At 37.9% G+C, this 18285-nt stretch overlaps 1 protein-coding gene across 1 annotated transcript; it reads left to right on the top strand.

Annotated features, from left to right (window-relative positions):
* The first annotated feature begins 328 nt into the window (after nucleotides 1-328).
* LOC122830863 (terminal nucleotidyltransferase 4A-like) lies at nucleotides 329-8419 on the top strand. Its single transcript, XM_044116597.1, has 11 exons — nucleotides 329-1366; nucleotides 1489-1612; nucleotides 2270-2316; nucleotides 2663-2783; nucleotides 2924-3031; nucleotides 3111-3239; nucleotides 3988-4201; nucleotides 4618-4741; nucleotides 4833-4936; nucleotides 5090-5271; nucleotides 6094-8419. The coding sequence occupies exons 1-11, from the start codon at nucleotides 684-686 to the stop codon at nucleotides 6673-6675; spliced, it is 2418 nt and encodes an 805-aa protein (XP_043972532.1). The 5' UTR covers nucleotides 329-683; the 3' UTR covers nucleotides 6676-8419.
* Nucleotides 8420-18285: the final 9866 nt, after the last annotated feature.

The following is an 18285-nucleotide window of genomic DNA, read 5'->3' as shown; positions in this document are numbered from 1 at the left end:
ATGAAATATGATTGAGCTTTGATAAAGGGTAGGACTACGACACCAGGTTGCACATTCGGTATGTTGCTTAAAGACTTGTATCTAGCTTTTGTAAGTGTATGTTCACAAACACTAAGCTCATGCATCCGCCTGTATTTGTCACATAGAAAAAGGGTTTGTTTCCGGTTTTGACTGCCAAAATAAGTAGAAAAAAAAAACACAACAAATATTGCTTAAAAGTAATCTTATTGTTAATGTATTTTTCTTATGCATATTTTCATAGTTTATTGATATGTATTATTATTATTATCATCAATGTTATTTTAGTGGTACAACAATGTGCGCCTTTGTAAAGAGAAGCTTTAATAGTCTAACTTCCGGTATTTCTGGTTACATGTGTCTAACTCGACATTTCCTCCAGTGTAGAGGGGGTGTGTTCAAAGATTTAAATCCCTCACAGATGAGCGGTTGGTGAACCGTAGTGGTGTTGCTTGCGCCATATTGCCTTCCTTTTAAGGGGAGAGGAGTTTGGCCGATCCGCTTGACAAACCAAACCAGACTCCAGACATGAAGCTTTTTGGAAAAATCTTGTAAAACGGTATCGCATGATTTTTTTTTCGTGTCCTAGAGTGTAAAGTGTCAAATTGCGAAGTTGCTTGCATTGGTTATTTCTGTGTGGACGGTACTCGGTAAACTCGAGTCCAATGGATCCCAGGACCGTTTGGATTCAACCGGAGCAGAAGGGACCGGCCAATTCCCTGTGGATGCAGATTTGGGAGACCTCTCAGGCATTCGGAGCAAATTCCGGCCTCGACAACCAGCCTCACCACCAGCGCAACTTTGCGGTACAAAATGCAAACTTGGGCTCTTACGTTGAGCGCTGCAGGCATGTAGTGCCGACACCCGGGACTGTGTTTGGTAAACTGCCGCGGGCAGACAGCGGCGGCGGAGAGAGGGGAAGTGTCCGGAGGAAGGGCTCCTTGTCACCGTCCTCCTCCTCTCTGGACTCGGAGGCCGACAGCTCCTCTCCCCACGGCTCCTCGCTTCAGATTGACAGTATGAGCGCGGCGGACGAGGCCGAGCAGTTTTTGCACTACGGTGAGCGGAAGGTGAACGAGAACAGCCTCAGACAGCCTTTTCACGCTGTTCAGCAACACTGTCGCAGCATGCAACAGCCCGGCGGCCACACCCCCACAGGGATGAAGAACCATCCAGGGAGCAAGCAGCACCACTATCAATCACATCCACCCGGCCGCAGGAGGCAGCTGAACAGGGCCAACACTTTCCACGGCTTCAACCCTCTCCTCTCCTACGACATCAATGCCCACTACGTAGACTCTTCCTATATCCTGTGGAAAACCCGGCGCTACAGCCCGGGCATTAATGGGTAACAGAACATAATGGTTTATCATGATCAGCTGCCGTATTAATGGATACGGAACACGTTGTCTCCTTTTTCACGTGAGCATTTTAACGTGTTTAAATTGAGTTTTGTCCTTTTATTTTCAGCTTACACGAGGAAATAATGGACTTCTTCAGCTTCATGTCCCCAAGACCAGAGGAGGAGGCCATGAGAAGGGATGTAGTGAACAGAATAGAAAGTGTCATCAAGGATTTGTGGCCTACAGCTCGGGTGAGTGGGACAGGAGAGTGTAGCACAGTTGAATACTGGAAGGATCTCTGGTGAATCCTGCTTTGATTCCTCCGTTTGAGGGGCCATATTACACTGAAGTGTAATACAGAATTATCAAGTTAATCACCTAAAGGTACTGCTGTTCATATCCAAAGCAAATGACATGGCTCCAATTTTTAACCCTTTCTCTTCAGTGTTTTCTAAGCGTTCACTTGAAACATTCTACAATTAAATGAAATTAATATCACTAATCATCATAACACTAATGTAAGGCGACTTGAGCATTAGCAAGAGTTAATTTTGGATAGCGTTGTACAAATGTAACGTTGCAAATCATAAGTCAATTTTGTTAGACAAACCTAATTTATCCATCAGTGTCGATAAATAATTTTAAAACCAATGCCACTGAATTATCTTTTCAGTAGCGCTGTCTGGATTTCCAGCCATTCTTATAAGCCTGAATATTCTCTACACTCTAGCCTTATTTAAGTCCTCAGGAATAGATAGGCTTTAACTTTTGTTAAAGTGATACAGTTTCCCACTGCCTGAAAGCCTTTCCATTAAAAAAAAAAAAAAAAGAAAAGCTTTGTCTATATTGAAAATGATTTAAATGTATTAGAATTTAAATCCGGTTTGTATTGTTTCATCTCTCTGCAGGTGGAAATTTTTGGCAGCTTCAGCACAGGTCTATATCTTCCTACAAGGTATTTTTATTATTTTTTTTGTTTGTCTCTGCATCTCTGAATAAATATTTTGTTTAATGATTTTATTTTTTTGGAAGTGAAACATCACTAAATCCTGATGTACCAAAAGTAGAGTTATTTGTTTTTTGCTTGTTTCACTTTGGTCTGCATGGAAGCAGAAAGTTGACTTTGATATTTGTTATACAATATAATTTTCCACACTGGAGATGGTGATATAAAATGAGACTGATAATATACATTTTTGCAGTTGTTTGCTTTGAAGCGCCATAAGGTCTGTGTATTAATACCTACCACAGGTATAGATAAGCCTTTAGGTAGCTGATGTTTGCATGTTTTATCTCTTCAGTGACATTGACCTTGTGGTGTTTGGGAAGTGGGATCATCCCCCACTTCAGGATCTCGAACAAGCTCTTAAAAAACACAATGTGGCCGGCAATTATCCTATCAAAGTACTTGACAAAGCTACAGTGAGTAGTCTAAAGATTTTCTTTTCTTTTTCTTTTTTTTTTTTTTTTTTTTTTAAACTTTAACTGGTGAGTTTATTCAGACAAATTGTCAAACGTTTTTCATACTGAACCTCTTTTAAATGAGTAATCCTTGATCTCAGGTTCCAATTATTAAACTCACTGATCATCAGACCAAGGTCAAAGTGGACATCAGCTTTAATGTGGAGACTGCAGTGAAAGCGGCACAGTTAATCAAAAGCTACCTTAAGGTCAGTTTCAGGTACTTCATAATTTTAAAGGGCCCATTATAAATGTTTGGATTTGTAACACTTCCTTTTGGTTTTGTAGAAATACACAGTTCTTCCACCCTTGATCTTCGTTCTGAAGCAGTTTCTCTTACAAAGGGATCTGAACGAAGTCTTTACTGGAGGCATCAGCTCATACAGCCTTATACTAATGGCCATCAGCTTCTTGCAGGTGCGCAAACACACATGCAGTATTCATGTTACAAAAATGTGCCTTTCTGTTGTGACATGCTAATACTGACTCGCTGTTTTTGTGAAGTTGTATAATCTATTGAGGAAAAATGTCATACTATTAAAAATGTAATGTAAAAAAAATGCCAAAGAAAGTGAGCTCAAGGCTCCATGGCATATAGAACATTTAGCTTGGGAGTTGATGATGTTTGTCTCAATAATACTCTGATGTGGAATGAGACATGGCAGCATTTATAGCAAATGTGTCAACAGAGCACTTTGTTGGTAAAAGAGTTGACAGTTGCTTTTGGTGATATAGAGCTGTTTTCAGGGCACACTGACTGAATAATTAGTTGAATACTCAAATGCATTTAGTTTATTTGGATAAAAATAGATTTTGCAAATTTTTTTTGTTATTTTGAACGATTATGCTGCAGAAATGCAAGCCTCTTGGAAGAAACTTCTCAGATAAAGCATCGGTGCGTCACTGTGTAGGCTCACCCTGGTGAGGCCCAGTCAAGTTAATTTGTGAAAACCAGAGGCAGCTTAAATTTGAGCTTTCATTTTGTCATGGAATTAAGTTAAAATACATTTTAGACATTTCACGATATGATTTCCTGAATCAAAGTTGTTCAGCAGGGATAATGAAAATTGCAAAAAACAATTTATTTATTTTTCTGCACATGAGCTCAAATTTGTGAGGTTTCTTTTCTACTTTTAACTGTTATTGTGGCTATCCTGTCAACTAGTTACATCCTCGGATTGACACACGGCGGACCAACATTAACCTGGGGATCCTGCTAATTGAGTTCTTTGAGCTCTACGGTCGTGACTTCAACTACATGAAAACAGGCATCCGAGTGAAGAATGGAGGAGCTTACCTGTCCAAGGAAGAGATGCTGAAAACGATGGACCACGGAAACCGGCCTTCCATGCTCTGCATAGAAGATCCTGTGCAGCCAGGTCAGAATTGGATGCAAAAGTGTAATTAACTGCAGTGTTGAAATTAGATTTGTAGTTGGACAGAATCAACCTTGCGAAAGTGTTATCAGTGCAATCAGATTGAAGGTGGAATTAATATCTGCAACTAAATGAACATTAGTGCTTTGATCATTTGCAGGGTTATTCAATTACAAAAAGCTGAAAATTAAGTATTTCTGAGATTCAACATGGGGAGTTATTAATCTCTAGAGTATTGGGGGGGAGTTGAACATTTGCAGCTAACCAATTTTTGAAATCCTTCCGACTGAGTCCTTTTTATTTAAAAAGTGCTGCTTGAACATTTTGGTATCGAATAGCCTTCACTTAAATCCTACTTGTACTTAGACTAACTTTGTCCTACTGATGCATAGCTGACCTCCCTGTTCCGATCCTCACAGGGAACGACGTTGGCAGGAGTTCATATGGTGTCCTGCAAGTCAAGCAGGTCTTTGATTTTGCATATATGGTTTTGAGCCATGGTGTTTCTCCTCTGTATGCATACCCAAACAAAGAATACGACAGGTTGGTGAATTGCATTTGAATACCAAAGTCTCTACATGGTTTAGTGTGTGGGAGTAACCTGCCTTTTCTTATATTTTCGGGGTTGCTGCAGCACTTTAGGACGGATTGTGAAAGTTAGCCAAGAGGTGCTGTCCTACAGGGAATGGATAATCAAGAAGTGGGGAGCCAAACAGTGTGCCAAGCGGCAAAACGATGGTAAATCTGTGTTCCACTTTGGATTGCTTTAATGTTTTGTTTGGAAAATTAAATTTTATTATTGTAAGATGACATTTTTGTTGGACTGCACAAGCTGTCTGGTCATAACGAACATCTCTTAACTTGATATCTAAAAAAAATATTTTTTTTTAGATGTAGACACCTGTGAGCAGGAGCTTGCCAGAATGATGCTGATTGAGGATCAAAGAAACTCCCCCTCTCCTCTGAGCTCGGACTCCCTTTCACCTTCTCCCGTGTTTCCTCCCAGCCCTCAACACCATTCCTCGTCTTCCTCAGCGTGCTCACTTTCATCGTCTTCCTCTGGGAGCGACATTGTAAGGCTGTATCGATTTATGTTTTCATTTGAAGAAATGTAATGCTAGCACCACTTTTTATATATTAGAATATTGTTGATATAGTTTAGTAATTCAATGTAGAAATTGAAACTATCAGAATTATTTGAAATGCTCATTTCTGTAAAGTGATTAAGGCTTACATCTAATGAAAACATGCAAGTCAGGTAAAAGTTAAAATGTTAATTCTTAAAATAATACAATTATAATCTTGAAATGTAAACCCACAAAAAAAACTACATTCATGTGGTGAACAGTATTATCAGTGGATATCAGAAGTTTTTGCACAAACTTCTGCTGCAAAGCAGTTTGGCATGAAGGTGATCAGGTAGGGCCTTTCTTGTTGGCACTACCTCTCAATTCCAGTTTAATCTTTAGAAGACACTTATTGATCTCCCAATAAAATGCATAATTTACCTGCACCTGAAAAGAGGACATTGAACCACTGAGCGATAGGGTTGTCTGTACAATTTTCTCCTTGACCCAAGTTAGGCAAAAGGACTTCAGAAATTGTAGCCTATAAGTTAGATAAATCGGTTTGCTTATGTTTAAAACCACACTTTATGTCCTAAAATTATATTCTGATTTTCAAAGGACAAAAGGTTTTCATGAGCTTTTAAGCCATAATCGTCAAACTGGACAGAAACGTGTGCTTTAAACTGAGTAATTATAAGAAATCTGAATTTCACTTTTTAAATTGGGTTACTAATCATGTTGTTCAAATTGATTGAGAAACACTTATAGATGCCTTCTATTTCACCTTATTTGAGCCTCAATGCTTTCTGTTCTTCTGTCTTTCATTAGGAGTCTGACTCTCCAAAAAGTAGCAACAGTTCTATCCATCTCCATCCCCTCACCTTGGCTTCAATCCATTCAGTGATCCAGGTGGCTACTGACCTGGGGGCCACACATCCAGCGAGCTTTTTGCACACTTCTCACCCCGCACCCCATGTTCAAATGCCTCTCCCGGAAAACCTCACCATCCCTCCTTCCAGTTGCCAGTTCTACCACGAGAACCCTCCCTCCATTAGCGTTGTGCACCATCACACGACGCACGCCGCACAATTCCCCCAGCAGACTAAGCCACCGAGCCCTCTCCTCGCCCACCTAAACCACTCTCAGATAGGTGGGCCGCTGCACCACCCGTATGCCCAGAGATCCTATTCCCAAGGCTCACTAGAGCCTCACAAGTTTGGCTCAAAGCACAACCAAACTGGTAACATCCAATGCCATAATATCTCTCAAGGCAACTTCAGTCTGCAGCACAGGCTGGTTCACCAAACTCACAACGTGGCGTCATGCTTCAGGAACCAGCACCAGTACAACCGCAACACGTGGCGACGCAGAAAGAAAGACGTGGTCCCAGCTCTGAATCAGAGCCAATGATGGAAGTCAGTCGTAGCACACATTCTGCTGTTGAAGGGTCTCCAAAGCGCATCTGCACTTGTCCTACAATTCACAAGTTGGTATGAGGCGTACCCCATTGCTTGCTAGGACCATGCAAAACAACCGAAAAAAACTAACCATGCTCATGTTGGTCTATCAGTCTAAACTCAGTGGCCCTCAAACCAGCATAAACTCAATTCAGTTAATGAATTGGTGATCAGCCTACTGCGCCTGCCTCACTGGCCTCATCTCCAGATTACAGAACCGTTAAGTATTTAGTGTCCATGCAATTTGAACATCATGTGCCATAGTATTGTTGTGGTTCATTTAAGCCTGACACTCCTTGAACTTTTCAAAAAAATTTTTTTATCGAGCCTTTTTTTATTATTAGGTTTTGGTCTTCTGAATGCGTCTCCCTCTTTAGCTCTAATACTTATTCGGAGCTCTTAAAAGTTCAGCGTCTCTTCTAGAAATTGTACTCTGGACCGAAGTGAAGCACTACACTTTCCTTCTACCTATGCAGCGCAATGCTGACAATGTTTTTTGATATGATGGCACAAAACGGACATTGTCTCAAGTGCTTACACTGTGAAGACTGGTCTGAATGTACACATTTTGTGTGTGGGTATGTTGGTCATAAACTTTTTTTTTTTTTTTTTTTTCCCTCTTATTTTAGACCCACCTGAATTTTTAAAATGCTTTTTGTTTTCACATTGATACCATCGATACTGCAGACTTTGCCACCTTATGTTTTTGTGGCAACAATGTGCAATATTACCAAGATTTTATTTCCCATTTAATTTTTTTTAGCCTTCGTTGATGTGTGCAATAGATTGATTCAAGGGCCTAGAGAAAGCAAGTGTGTTTGTGTGTGTGTATGAGAGACCTTCCTGTAAAAGGAGATGGCATGGTATAACATTAGACATGTGCCAAAAACCCTTGACTCAACATTTACCCACTTGAATTTTTCCACATTATCGCTTGAATTTTGCCAACTGCCTGTCCAAAATGTTTTCATTTTTATTTTAAGCCCCAGTAGTATTTAGCAGAGCTCAAAACCATCTTCAGCCATGTTTTTCTCATGACATTTCAGAAGTAGTTGGTGCTATTTTATACCAGTAAAGTGCTTGTTTTCTGCCTTATGAATGCTCTGATTCTGTTTAAGCAGCAGGTTAACTGCCTTCTTAACTGACCAAATGTTTTTTGTTTTGTTTTTTTTTCCCTTGTGTGGAGCCAGAGCTTTCTGTATATGTTTCAGTAAGCACTGCCAGGGTTATTGAGGTGCAAGCTCAGTGAGCAGACTACTTTTGCTGTTGGTAAATGTCAGTATTGCCATCATGTATATTTATTTTTTTTTATTATTATTATTATTATTATTCTGGTAAGTAAATCTGCGAAATGGTTGTAGGTCTTAATATTTTACAATTTACACATCAGTTTACTGAAATGCGAGGGCTCCCACATACGGAAGTTTTTTAGTAGATATTTGAGAACTTGTTTTGAAAGTCGAATGTGCCTCCTGTGTACCAAACCAACATGCTTTTCTTAATATTATTCCTTGGTTTTCAACGCTGCTTTTCAAACCATTATCTGGGTTATTACCACATTGCATCACACCACACCAAATCCCCAGATCTCTGTATGAAGGATGGGTTATAATGTGTAAACAACTTGCATTTCAATGCATAACTTTTTTTTAAATGTAAGTTTTCTATTTTTTTAATAAACATTTTTAAAAAAGCTATGATTTGAGTGAAGTTAGAATTTATTTTTTCTTATCTGTTCATTGCTTAATTTTATATTTAATGAGCTGCAATAATTTACTGATGAATAGTTTTTATCATTGCCAGAGGTGTGCCGATCGATCGGCCACAGATTATAATCGGCCGATTTCCGTGAATGATCGGTGATCGCCGATCACATTTACCTCACTTTGCAGCCTGCGTGTGCAGTTCATTTCCTCTTTCCTTCACACGGCGCAAGTGTGCACAAATTTATTGCTAGATAATTTTTGAATTCCAATTGAAGTCTCCGTTGATAATCTTGGAGTCTGTAGGTTATGCAATGGCAGTAACACTTATGTTCAAGGTATGACACTTATGTCCTAAAATTATATTCTTTCACTTTATACCTAAAGTGAAAAATTAACTATTCCAGACGATCGGAATCAGCAGCAAAAAAACTCGATCGGAGCATCCCCAATCCTTACATTAGAGACTAACATGTCAAAATGAAAGCTGGGTGTCTGGTACTATTTATACACAAATATCCTATGTATAGCAATAACTGAATTCTTTCACTTTCATGGGACAGCTGCAGTAAACTATTTACAGTTATGTTTTAAGAGAGATGGATGGAGAGCTGAAGAGTGTGTGTGTGTGTGTTTATAAACTAAACGCTGTCTCCTATTGGTCAGTTTTGCCTAGTTGTCCAGTCTGGAAAATGGAGGCTTGAGGACCTTGTGAAAATACATTCTTAGATTTTTATTTTATTTAAATGACGGAACTGATTTGCATAGCACCAGACGATGCCATTTGATTACAATTAATTTCAGTGAAATGTGTGTGATTAATGTGCTTTGGATTCACATGGCAACAGAGGACATTAAGCCTTGTAAGCTGTTCGGGTCTGTGGGAAATATTTTTGCTTATATCAAAATGAATAGATGTAATATTTTTTTTCCAATAATTTTAATTTAGGAAAAAAATATTACAATCAGGGTTTTTGGGTCCACCAAACCCAGAGCTGATAAACATGTGATTCTTCATGCTGTGAAGGCCTCTTTCTAGGCCTGTTGTTTGTTTGTATTTGTATTTTAGTGAGGACAGATTTGAGTTATGTCATGAATAAAGCTTTGGTAAAGCTTTACGTGTGTCTGTGTAGCACGAATACAGTTACTAAACTGAATGGAAGTTTATGTAAAATCCTTGGACTGCTAGATTTTTTTTTCTTAAAATATTTTCTTTTAAATTCAAACATCAACCATATTTGCTTTTAAAATGGTGTAACTGAAATGAAGTGAACATGCTTTTTTTGTTCTGAATTTTAATGTTAAAAGATTTTTTGTTTGAATTTGAACAGTAAAACGCAGCAGGTCCAACAAACCCACGAACAGTGGTTGTGTAACTAAAATAGGAACACCTTACAAGTGTCAAGTTAAAAGAGTTTGGACCATGTATACTTTGTCTTGCTCCCCATTGGCACAAATTAACAGAAATTTCTTTGTCAAGGTGCAACACATTTTCAGAAAAAGGCAATGCTTAACTAGGGGTCAGTAATGAGGTTTAAATTAAACAAATTCTGATGGAAAAGTAACATGAAAAGAAGACTATATTTTTGTGGTAGAAAGTTGAAAATGTCTGTTTTTGCAACATGCATTTATTTCAGGAAAGAAAAACTCAGATTGGAAGCAAACTGCACATTTCCAAATAGTGTTATTAGAAGAACAAAAGAATGGAAAAACAATACTCTTAAAAATGATTTCAATAATTTCAGTGTTTATCTACTTATATCTTTCATGGTCTGCATTGTCATGGGTCCTGAGAATGGACCCTGGGTCCAGACTTCTGACTTCCATGCTCAAGACCTTCAATTGTAATACCTCATTATTACTGAGGGGGGCACTAGTGGAGCGTGGTCTGCTGCAACGGAATCAAATCAACGCCAGAATCCAGCAAATATGACAAAAAAGAAATATTCTGTGCAAAACACATTCACAAAAAAAAAAAAAAAAAAAAAAAAGACCAGGGTGGCTTGATGTCTGAAATCCTTTTTTGGGGGGGGCGGGGGGGGGGGGCTCTTTAAAATCTTTAGGTTTAAACTTGTTGATAATACCACCAGGAAACTGAACGATAGATTTACTTTCTTGTAATATCTTCCCTGACGATTAAATTTTTTGGCACCGCTACAGCTCGTAATATTGTTAAAAGCTTGCTCTCTATCCTGATGGATATATTATCCTGATTAGATGAGCTCAGGACAGCGCTGAAACCTAATAATGCGGGATATCTGTAAAGAAAAAGCTCCACACCCAGCTAAGCCGATGCATCTCTGAGAAATTTAGTCTCCTCCGTAAATCGTGTTTACCCGTGCAGCTATAGTTGGAACAGGGATTCTGTCTCCATCTAAATGCACTTTGTCAAATAAATAAATTAATTTAAAAAATCGATGACGTCGAGTCCTTTGAGGGGGTGGATGGTGGAGAAGTGGCCAGCAGCTCTAAACCTGCTGCTGAGATTTGTATGACCTCACAGAATAATAACATTAAAGCAACATGAATATTTTCACTGTGCTAAATTCATTAAAAAAATTAAAAAAAAAAAAAAAAATCAGGAAGGGTTCTGTCCTTAACTCTTCCTTTTGACCCAGCTTTAGGAGAACGAAATGTAAGCTTTTTGTGACTTTTACTCCCAAATCACTACAACACGAATGTGCTAAAACATATTGAAACAATCTCAAAAATTGAAACAAGTTTTGAGATTGTGGGATTTTTTTTATCCCACAGGCATTAAAGTTCTCACAAACGCAGATCAATAGTTTTGGACTCTTTGCAGCTTTTAGCGTCTTTGTTGATGACGGTTAAAAATGATTTGCATGTCACTACAATAAAGCACCCTCACTGGCCCTCAGCAATGAGCCATGACTAGGTTGTTAAAGTAAATTGATTTTGCAAATCAATTGCAAAATTTAGCAGATTTAGCTTTAGAATCTAAAAGATTTGAGTGAGTGCATTTCTCGACTTTATAGTGAAGCCTTGCAGCAATGTTATAGGCATTTTATGAGGCCTTGGGTGATTTAACAGACTGCTTTCCACCCAGACTTGGTTATACCCACTGAGAGGATTAAAATACACTCCAACTATTATTAATTTGTTACAATCTCAGTTCAGTCTTTCCATTACAGAAAATATCTAAGTAAACAATTCATGTGATGCCCACAAAAGAGCTGAAAGCAAACAGCTGTAAAGTAAAATAGAGGTGTGAAGCTGCCCAGGGGAAAACAATGGGTTCCAATAACCTGACCTCAACCTGGTTGAACATGAAACCGATGTCTGCCATGTTATATATATACATATATATATATATATATATATATATATATATATATATATATATATATATATATATATATATATATATATATATATATATATATATATATATATATATATATATATATATATATATATATATATGACTGTACGGAAGAAGATTTCTAAACACCTGAAAGAAAATGAGTGTCGCGTTCAGCTTTTGACTTTTCCACACACCTGAATGTAATAGCTTTTGCGGTTTAACCAAAGTTTTAATTTTAGGGGCTGCATTTTAGAGTCTTCAACCAACAGGGGACACAGAATCAGAGTTAATAGCTTTTGTCTGAGAAGACTGTGTGCTCTCACCCTTGTTGTTAACTTTGAATACCAATATGTGTGAGAGCAATTTCAAAGACCGCTTAATTATTAAGTATGCTCACCACTGTAATTGTAAGTCAGCTCCATGGCAATAGGCTCCGGCAAGGTTCAGTCATCAAGACTTGCATGTCTAAATCGACACCTAAAGAAGAAAGAACATGGTCAATACCCCAGAGTCAACCATAATTAATGGGAAAACCACTGAAAAAGTGCAGTCATACAAACATTGCACTAGGGTGAGTGTTTGATTCAAGCTCAGTTTAAAAATAAGTGCATGTGTGCAGAAAGGAACAGGGCTTATACTGTCTATTGAAGTTGTTCCTTTTCCAAATTCAACAGAATTGATTAAATTATTTCACAGAGCTTTTATTGAGTCGTTTTTTGTTTCTTTTTGTTTCTTTTTTTCTTTGGTGTAATGATTTGGGACCCTGCAATCCACTAAACCAGGGATAAACACACCATTTGGCATCATGTCAAAATGGTATACTTCATTGGTTTTTATTTATTACATATGTAACAATATTAAAAGTTTTTAGGCCTTTTGGTTCACAGAGTTTCTGGTAGAACTTCTCCCATGTCTAAGATGCAAAGAGAGCAAAAGATCTAGTGAGGTAAAGACACCGGCAACACTCGAAATACTGAAGAAACATTTGCATTAGCATCTCAAATTATAATATTAGCTGCCATTGAACCTAAAATTGGAAGGCGCTCTTTCGAGCACAAGGCCTTACCTAAGATAAGGATGTAAAATGTAAAATCACAGTCCCAACATTATCTATTGAAGCCTAGGCGCAAATTCAAACTGGAAGACTCTCTAGCCCCACCTGCATCATCCAATCAATCTATGACTGGATGACCAAACCTATCAACGGTGGACCAACATCACGGCCAATCACCGACCAAGCCCCAGTTGATAAGGACCTCCATCCATGGCATCTTCCGCTTTCCAGCTGTGCTCAACCCTCCTCCACCCCTTCTCCACCTCCACTCTCCCAGCTCTCCAGGCACACATCATCCACCGACCTCCACCACCAGTGTCGGGCCCCGGGCGGTGACATTCCTAACCTACATTGGAAATACTCACCCGAGCTTATTGCAATTCACAGCTCGATGTCCTCAGCCGGGGCCCAAGCACCAAAGAACTTTAATTTATGTATGTCAATAAACCTTTTTAATTGCTGTCTTTCTCTGTCTGAGTCTCTCCAGATAGAACTGTCACTTGGCTAGAGATATTGCACAGAAAACTTTCAGCACAATCACTTTTTGTTGTTTTGTAGCCTACGTTTTCTTTCCCATAAATGCTAAAAACTAAATGCTGACAACTGATGCGTATTGTCAAAATGAAAAGTGTAGCTTTGTTCTTATCTTGAGCTCTAATTAGGAGTGAAGCCTATTTGCTGGAATGTCTCAGGTCTGTTGCTGAGGCAAAGATAATTGCTACTTGGAAAAAATGAAAAGATTGATGCAGTGAAATAAACCAAAACATGCAGCCGATACTTAAGTACAGAAATTATGTTTGGGGTGTGTGATTTTGTGAGCTTTTATGTTATGAGATGTGCTTATATTTTCATTAAGTGCTCCAGACCCTAGCTCTGAAATTAGAGCTACCTCATAGGAAAATAAAAGTCTGATCTCTGTGCTACTAATTATCTAACAATATATTTACAATACTGAGGGTTATTTGAGACAGAGTGAGATAATGACCAAAAGGTCTGTTGTTTTACTACAACAAGAGATACGGACCACGTATTCTTCAAACATTCAATTATGCTCGAGACTCCAATGTCAATTAAAGGGTCAAGTCTAAAACGTGTTTATCTGGATATTAATTCTTATGGTTCATTTTATATCCCATACACTTGATTTGTCAACAACTAGCTCTCCCCTTGCTTATTCAGGGAATAGTGATGACAGGTTTTTTTTTCCGTTGCTTTGTTTTTCCTCCCAACTACTCCTTAAGTCTGCCTCTCTCTGCTACTCTTCCTTTGTATTTTCAGGGGATACAAGAGGAAATGTGATCAAAGGTAGTTCTGGCTGATTCCATCTGCTGTGCACTCAAGACATATGGAAGGGACATTTTTCCAATTATGTTATTTACAGAATAAGGGCCAACAACATGGCAACAATGATCCCAGAATCTCCCAAACAGCATTGACTAATGCAGAGCGCATAGCACAATGTGAAGGATGACTTTGTCAAGTGAAACCCTTACTTTAATATCTAAATTGTCTTTACTTTTCTCTATTGCTGCAAAAATATGTGCCACAGTCTTTACAGTCATGCACTAATGAAACCATCCACATTTATTCTTATTTCCATTTCGTGTTTTCACCGCATGTTCTCTTTCATTGGCTTCAGTGTTTTTGACCATTATTTTCTTTTCTATAATTTATTGCTTGTGGCCCCAGATATTTATATTTTTCAGTGATTCTGTGCTCCTTTGGATGTTAGTTCAGTGTGTTTGGTTTGGTGAGCGCATTAGAGGGAATTGTTCAATGTGGCCATGCGGTTCTTTCTTGTTTCTCAAAGAGCCCTGATGGATTTCTGTCTCAGTTTGTCAAAATAGATCCATTCATGGTAGGATAAAAATCCCAAATGAACCACAGACACAAGTATTCAGCCAGTTTTACAAAAAGTCTATTATACTTCTAATAGTGGCACCATTTTTCTGCAGCCTAAGGTTGGATGAACTGAGTGAATAAGGCCATAGTTGCATCTGTATTTGCAGAATATTTCTCTTATTTTTTGACATTTCCTTTTGTAGCCTGTACACTGTGTTCATTTCTTCAGGTTTTCTCCCCTCCTGTGATGTGTCAGAAATTTGTTTCTGAGACGTGACCTTCGTGAACCAGTGTGTTAGCTGAAAGATGTTTGTCACAGATTTTCTGAAGGTAAGAGGTATAAATATATCGAGCTCAGAACCAGCAAGGTCCACGTGTGCAGCTAAAATTTGTATACACCTACATGGAAATACATGCACATATGTCAGCACATTCACATGGTTAAAATAAAAAATTTCAAGTATGAAGTCTGAAAGTCAGAGAAAACAGTAATGGAGGAAGTATGCGAGCATATCAAGAAAATCTCTTAGGCAAAAAGGAGCAGTATGCCTGTGGAGGACAGCAGACACAAGTTCGTTGGGACTCAGGTTAGAAACCTGAGGGCCTTACCACATCCTATCAGTAATTAGCGTTGCATCTGAAAGGTAAAGGACTAACCTTACCACAAAAGGTCCTGAAGGGAGTCACAACAATTAACGCACAATTCCAGTCGGATACAAGCCAGCAGGATTTCATTTTGGGAACAGCCAAAAGGTCTGAACCTTATGAGCTGACAGACTGGATTGCTTCACAGACTGTCCTAATTGGTCTGGGTAAGGAAATTCTTCCACGCTTTGTTAACTATCAGTAGGTTTTGAGTCTGATTTTTAATTGGACTGGGAGCCAGCGATATCAATTCAATACCCGTTACTAATTTTTACATTTCTTGTAGCTGCTATATTCTTCCATGATACCTTACTTTTTGCCTGACTTTTTTTTTTTTTTTTTTTACATAGTTGTCTAGTTTACACAGTACAATTGCATAGGGTTGATTTCTTATAAGTTCTTTGATATTTGTTTATTCTTTTATTTTGTACATTTTGACAAATGCTACAGAACAAACCTGGTAATGTCAGTGATGGGAATGTGTCTAAATCACACTTCATCACTGTGCTTTGATGAAGCTTAGCAAATATTTCAGTGTTGTATTTGAGTGTCTGCACATTCAACAGTTAACAATTTGCAAGAGTCAAATAATTACATATGATTGCTCCTGCCATCCAGATAAAGATACAAAGAGCTTCATAAATAATAATTACTCTAAACAGCATAAATCAGGGGCATGAAAAAGCTTCATTCATGTCTCCAGTAGTCATTAGCTAAGAAGGAGCTGGTTCACACATTATCAGAGAGACACATGGGACAAACAGACACACACACACACACACGCACACACACACACACACACGCAAATCTAGCATGCATGTGATTAAAGTGTGAGAAAAAGCCAGAGTAGAACGTCTCAGCAGAACATACAAACTGTGTGGAAAGGTCCAGGCCAGGATTCAAACCCAGGACCTTTTTGTTGTAGCTTTTTTTAGCAAGTGTCACACCGTACAGCCTCGTAACAGAAACTATATTTTCTGCAACTTTTAATCAATAAAAATATATCCGAGTGATTTTCGGGAGATTGAATTGAGTTATGTATAATTTAGGTGAATAATTACTTTCACACATAGAATTTATGACCCATGTGTATTCAGATGGTTTTCTGTGCAAAGGCATTATTTCCTGTATGAGAAGCATTTCGAAGAAGGAAAATGGATTTTACATTCAAAAATGCGCAACATCTGAGCTGAACCTGTAACAGGAATACATTTGTAGTACAGTACAGAATAAAATAAACGAGTCACCGTGACACTGACATTTTGGTTCTTCATTTGAGATGTTTGTGTTTTTTAGGTAGTGAAACAGGACATTATTTTAATTTAAACCCCTCAAAAAGTAGAAATTAAAACAAAGATACAAAGAACAGCATAAATAATAATGACTTTACCATTGTATGGATTGTAGCTGTTGTTCTCATTAACTGCATGTAAAAATCCGAGAATGTCTCTATTGTCACTGTAAATGAAAGACGACATTTTATTTAAATTTGTTTTGCTGTTTTGCCAATGTGCAAAAAAAAAAAAAAACAACTGCGTAAATATAGGAATAATGTATGGAGAGAAACATACTTTACTAATATAAATAAAAATATGTGTGAAATAAAAAATATTGTAGAAGATTTAAAAAAAACAACATATAGTTCAGATTAACAATTCACTTTAATACCATGGACCTAATTGAATGTATCCCTGACAGCCAAAGGAAATTGGATCTTTCACGATGTTGTAAAAGATTTATTTCTAAATTCTTTGTTGTTTTTTAAAAAAAATGTTATTCCTTGAAATTCAAATAAATATTGTTTTAATATTTGTTTTATAGTAGAAAAATAAGCACCTTGATAGCAGGAAGCATCTGTCTTCATTTCAAGCTGGTAAACACTGCAGAGCTTTCTGCAGTGCCGCTGGTTAACATTTCCCTCGGGAGTTTATAGATCAAAAGCATTTTCAACAAGCTGGAAATATGTTGCCAAATCATTGTGTATTATGGTATCTGCCGAAAGCTTAAAATATGCTTACAGCTTGTTTGTTTATGTTTGCAGGCTGTTAACTCTGAGGGTTTTTTTCTATTAGTGTCTCATCTGTTGATGCCACATGACAAAATTTAGGTTTTTATCTATGCTGAGTGGGAAGAAGAAGAAATAAATTCAACTGGTTCCTCGCAACATGCAAATAAGTTAAAGGTAAAGACATTTTACCTGCATTTAGCAACAAGGCTCTCCATTTATTGGATTAAACGTGACATAATGTGAAACGGAAAAAGTTGTGACAATATTTTAGTTCCTCTACTGAGTTAAGAAATAGACTGCGAGAAGAGTGACAGGTAAATTATGTGTTGGATGATTAATTTTTCTTGGCAAAGATTCAGATCGTTCTCAAATGTCACTGGAAAAGCAGCTTTATGACAGCGGCTGATGCCTTTTAATTGCCTAATTTTCTTATGAATGGGTTTGAGGCGAAATAGATTAGAAGATGAGATATACCCATCAAATTTCTGACCCTCGGCGATAAGGGAGGGCAACATTTGGAGTGTCTTCACTCGGGTGAGATATCAAGTTTCTTGCATCACCTGTCACAAAGTTTCAGTTCTTGATTTTCTATTGATAGCGATGACCATGAATTTGTCATAAATCAGTCATAAATCAGTGACCTAATGCATTTTTTTTGTTTGTTTATTTTGACTTCTATTTACATACGTGGGTTTAGAGACTCCAGGAAAAAAAAAAAATCTTGTATCCTTGTAATATTGTCACACCACTAGCCTTGCTTATTTGTTTAAATTAATTGAGTACAGTACAAACTAGACTGGCCTGGTCTTCAAAATTGACTTCCTTTGGCTTTCTTTCACCAGCAGCATTCTTCTGATCCTGCCTCCATTAAGGCCAGTCTTGTGGATCAGTTGTCCACAGTGCATCTCTGCGGCTCCACTAGAATTACCATGTGGAGCTCTTGGCTGCTTCTTTAATAACTTATCCCATTTGCTCAGCCTGTCAGA

This window comes from Gambusia affinis, linkage group LG05 (genome assembly GCF_019740435.1).
Source record: "Gambusia affinis linkage group LG05, SWU_Gaff_1.0, whole genome shotgun sequence".
Taxonomy (NCBI): domain Eukaryota; kingdom Metazoa; phylum Chordata; class Actinopteri; order Cyprinodontiformes; family Poeciliidae; genus Gambusia; species Gambusia affinis.
Note: the sequence above shows the minus strand (reverse complement) of the source record. Positions and strands in the feature narration are given on the sequence as shown.

What these genes read in the sequence shown, in the direction of transcription:
- LOC122830863 (XM_044116597.1), top strand. Translation starts at nt 684, where the DNA reads ATGGATCCCAGGACCGTTTGGATTCAACCGGAGCAGAAGGGACCGGCC. An exon ending in ATTTGTGGCCTACAGCTCGG is followed by an intron (nt 1,613 to 2,269) that starts GTGAGTGGGACA and finishes ATCTCTCTGCAG; the next exon opens with GTGGAAATTTTTGGCAGCTT. An exon ending in CTTCCTCTGGGAGCGACATT is followed by an intron (nt 5,272 to 6,093) that starts GTAAGGCTGTAT and finishes GTCTTTCATTAG; the next exon opens with GAGTCTGACTCTCCAAAAAG.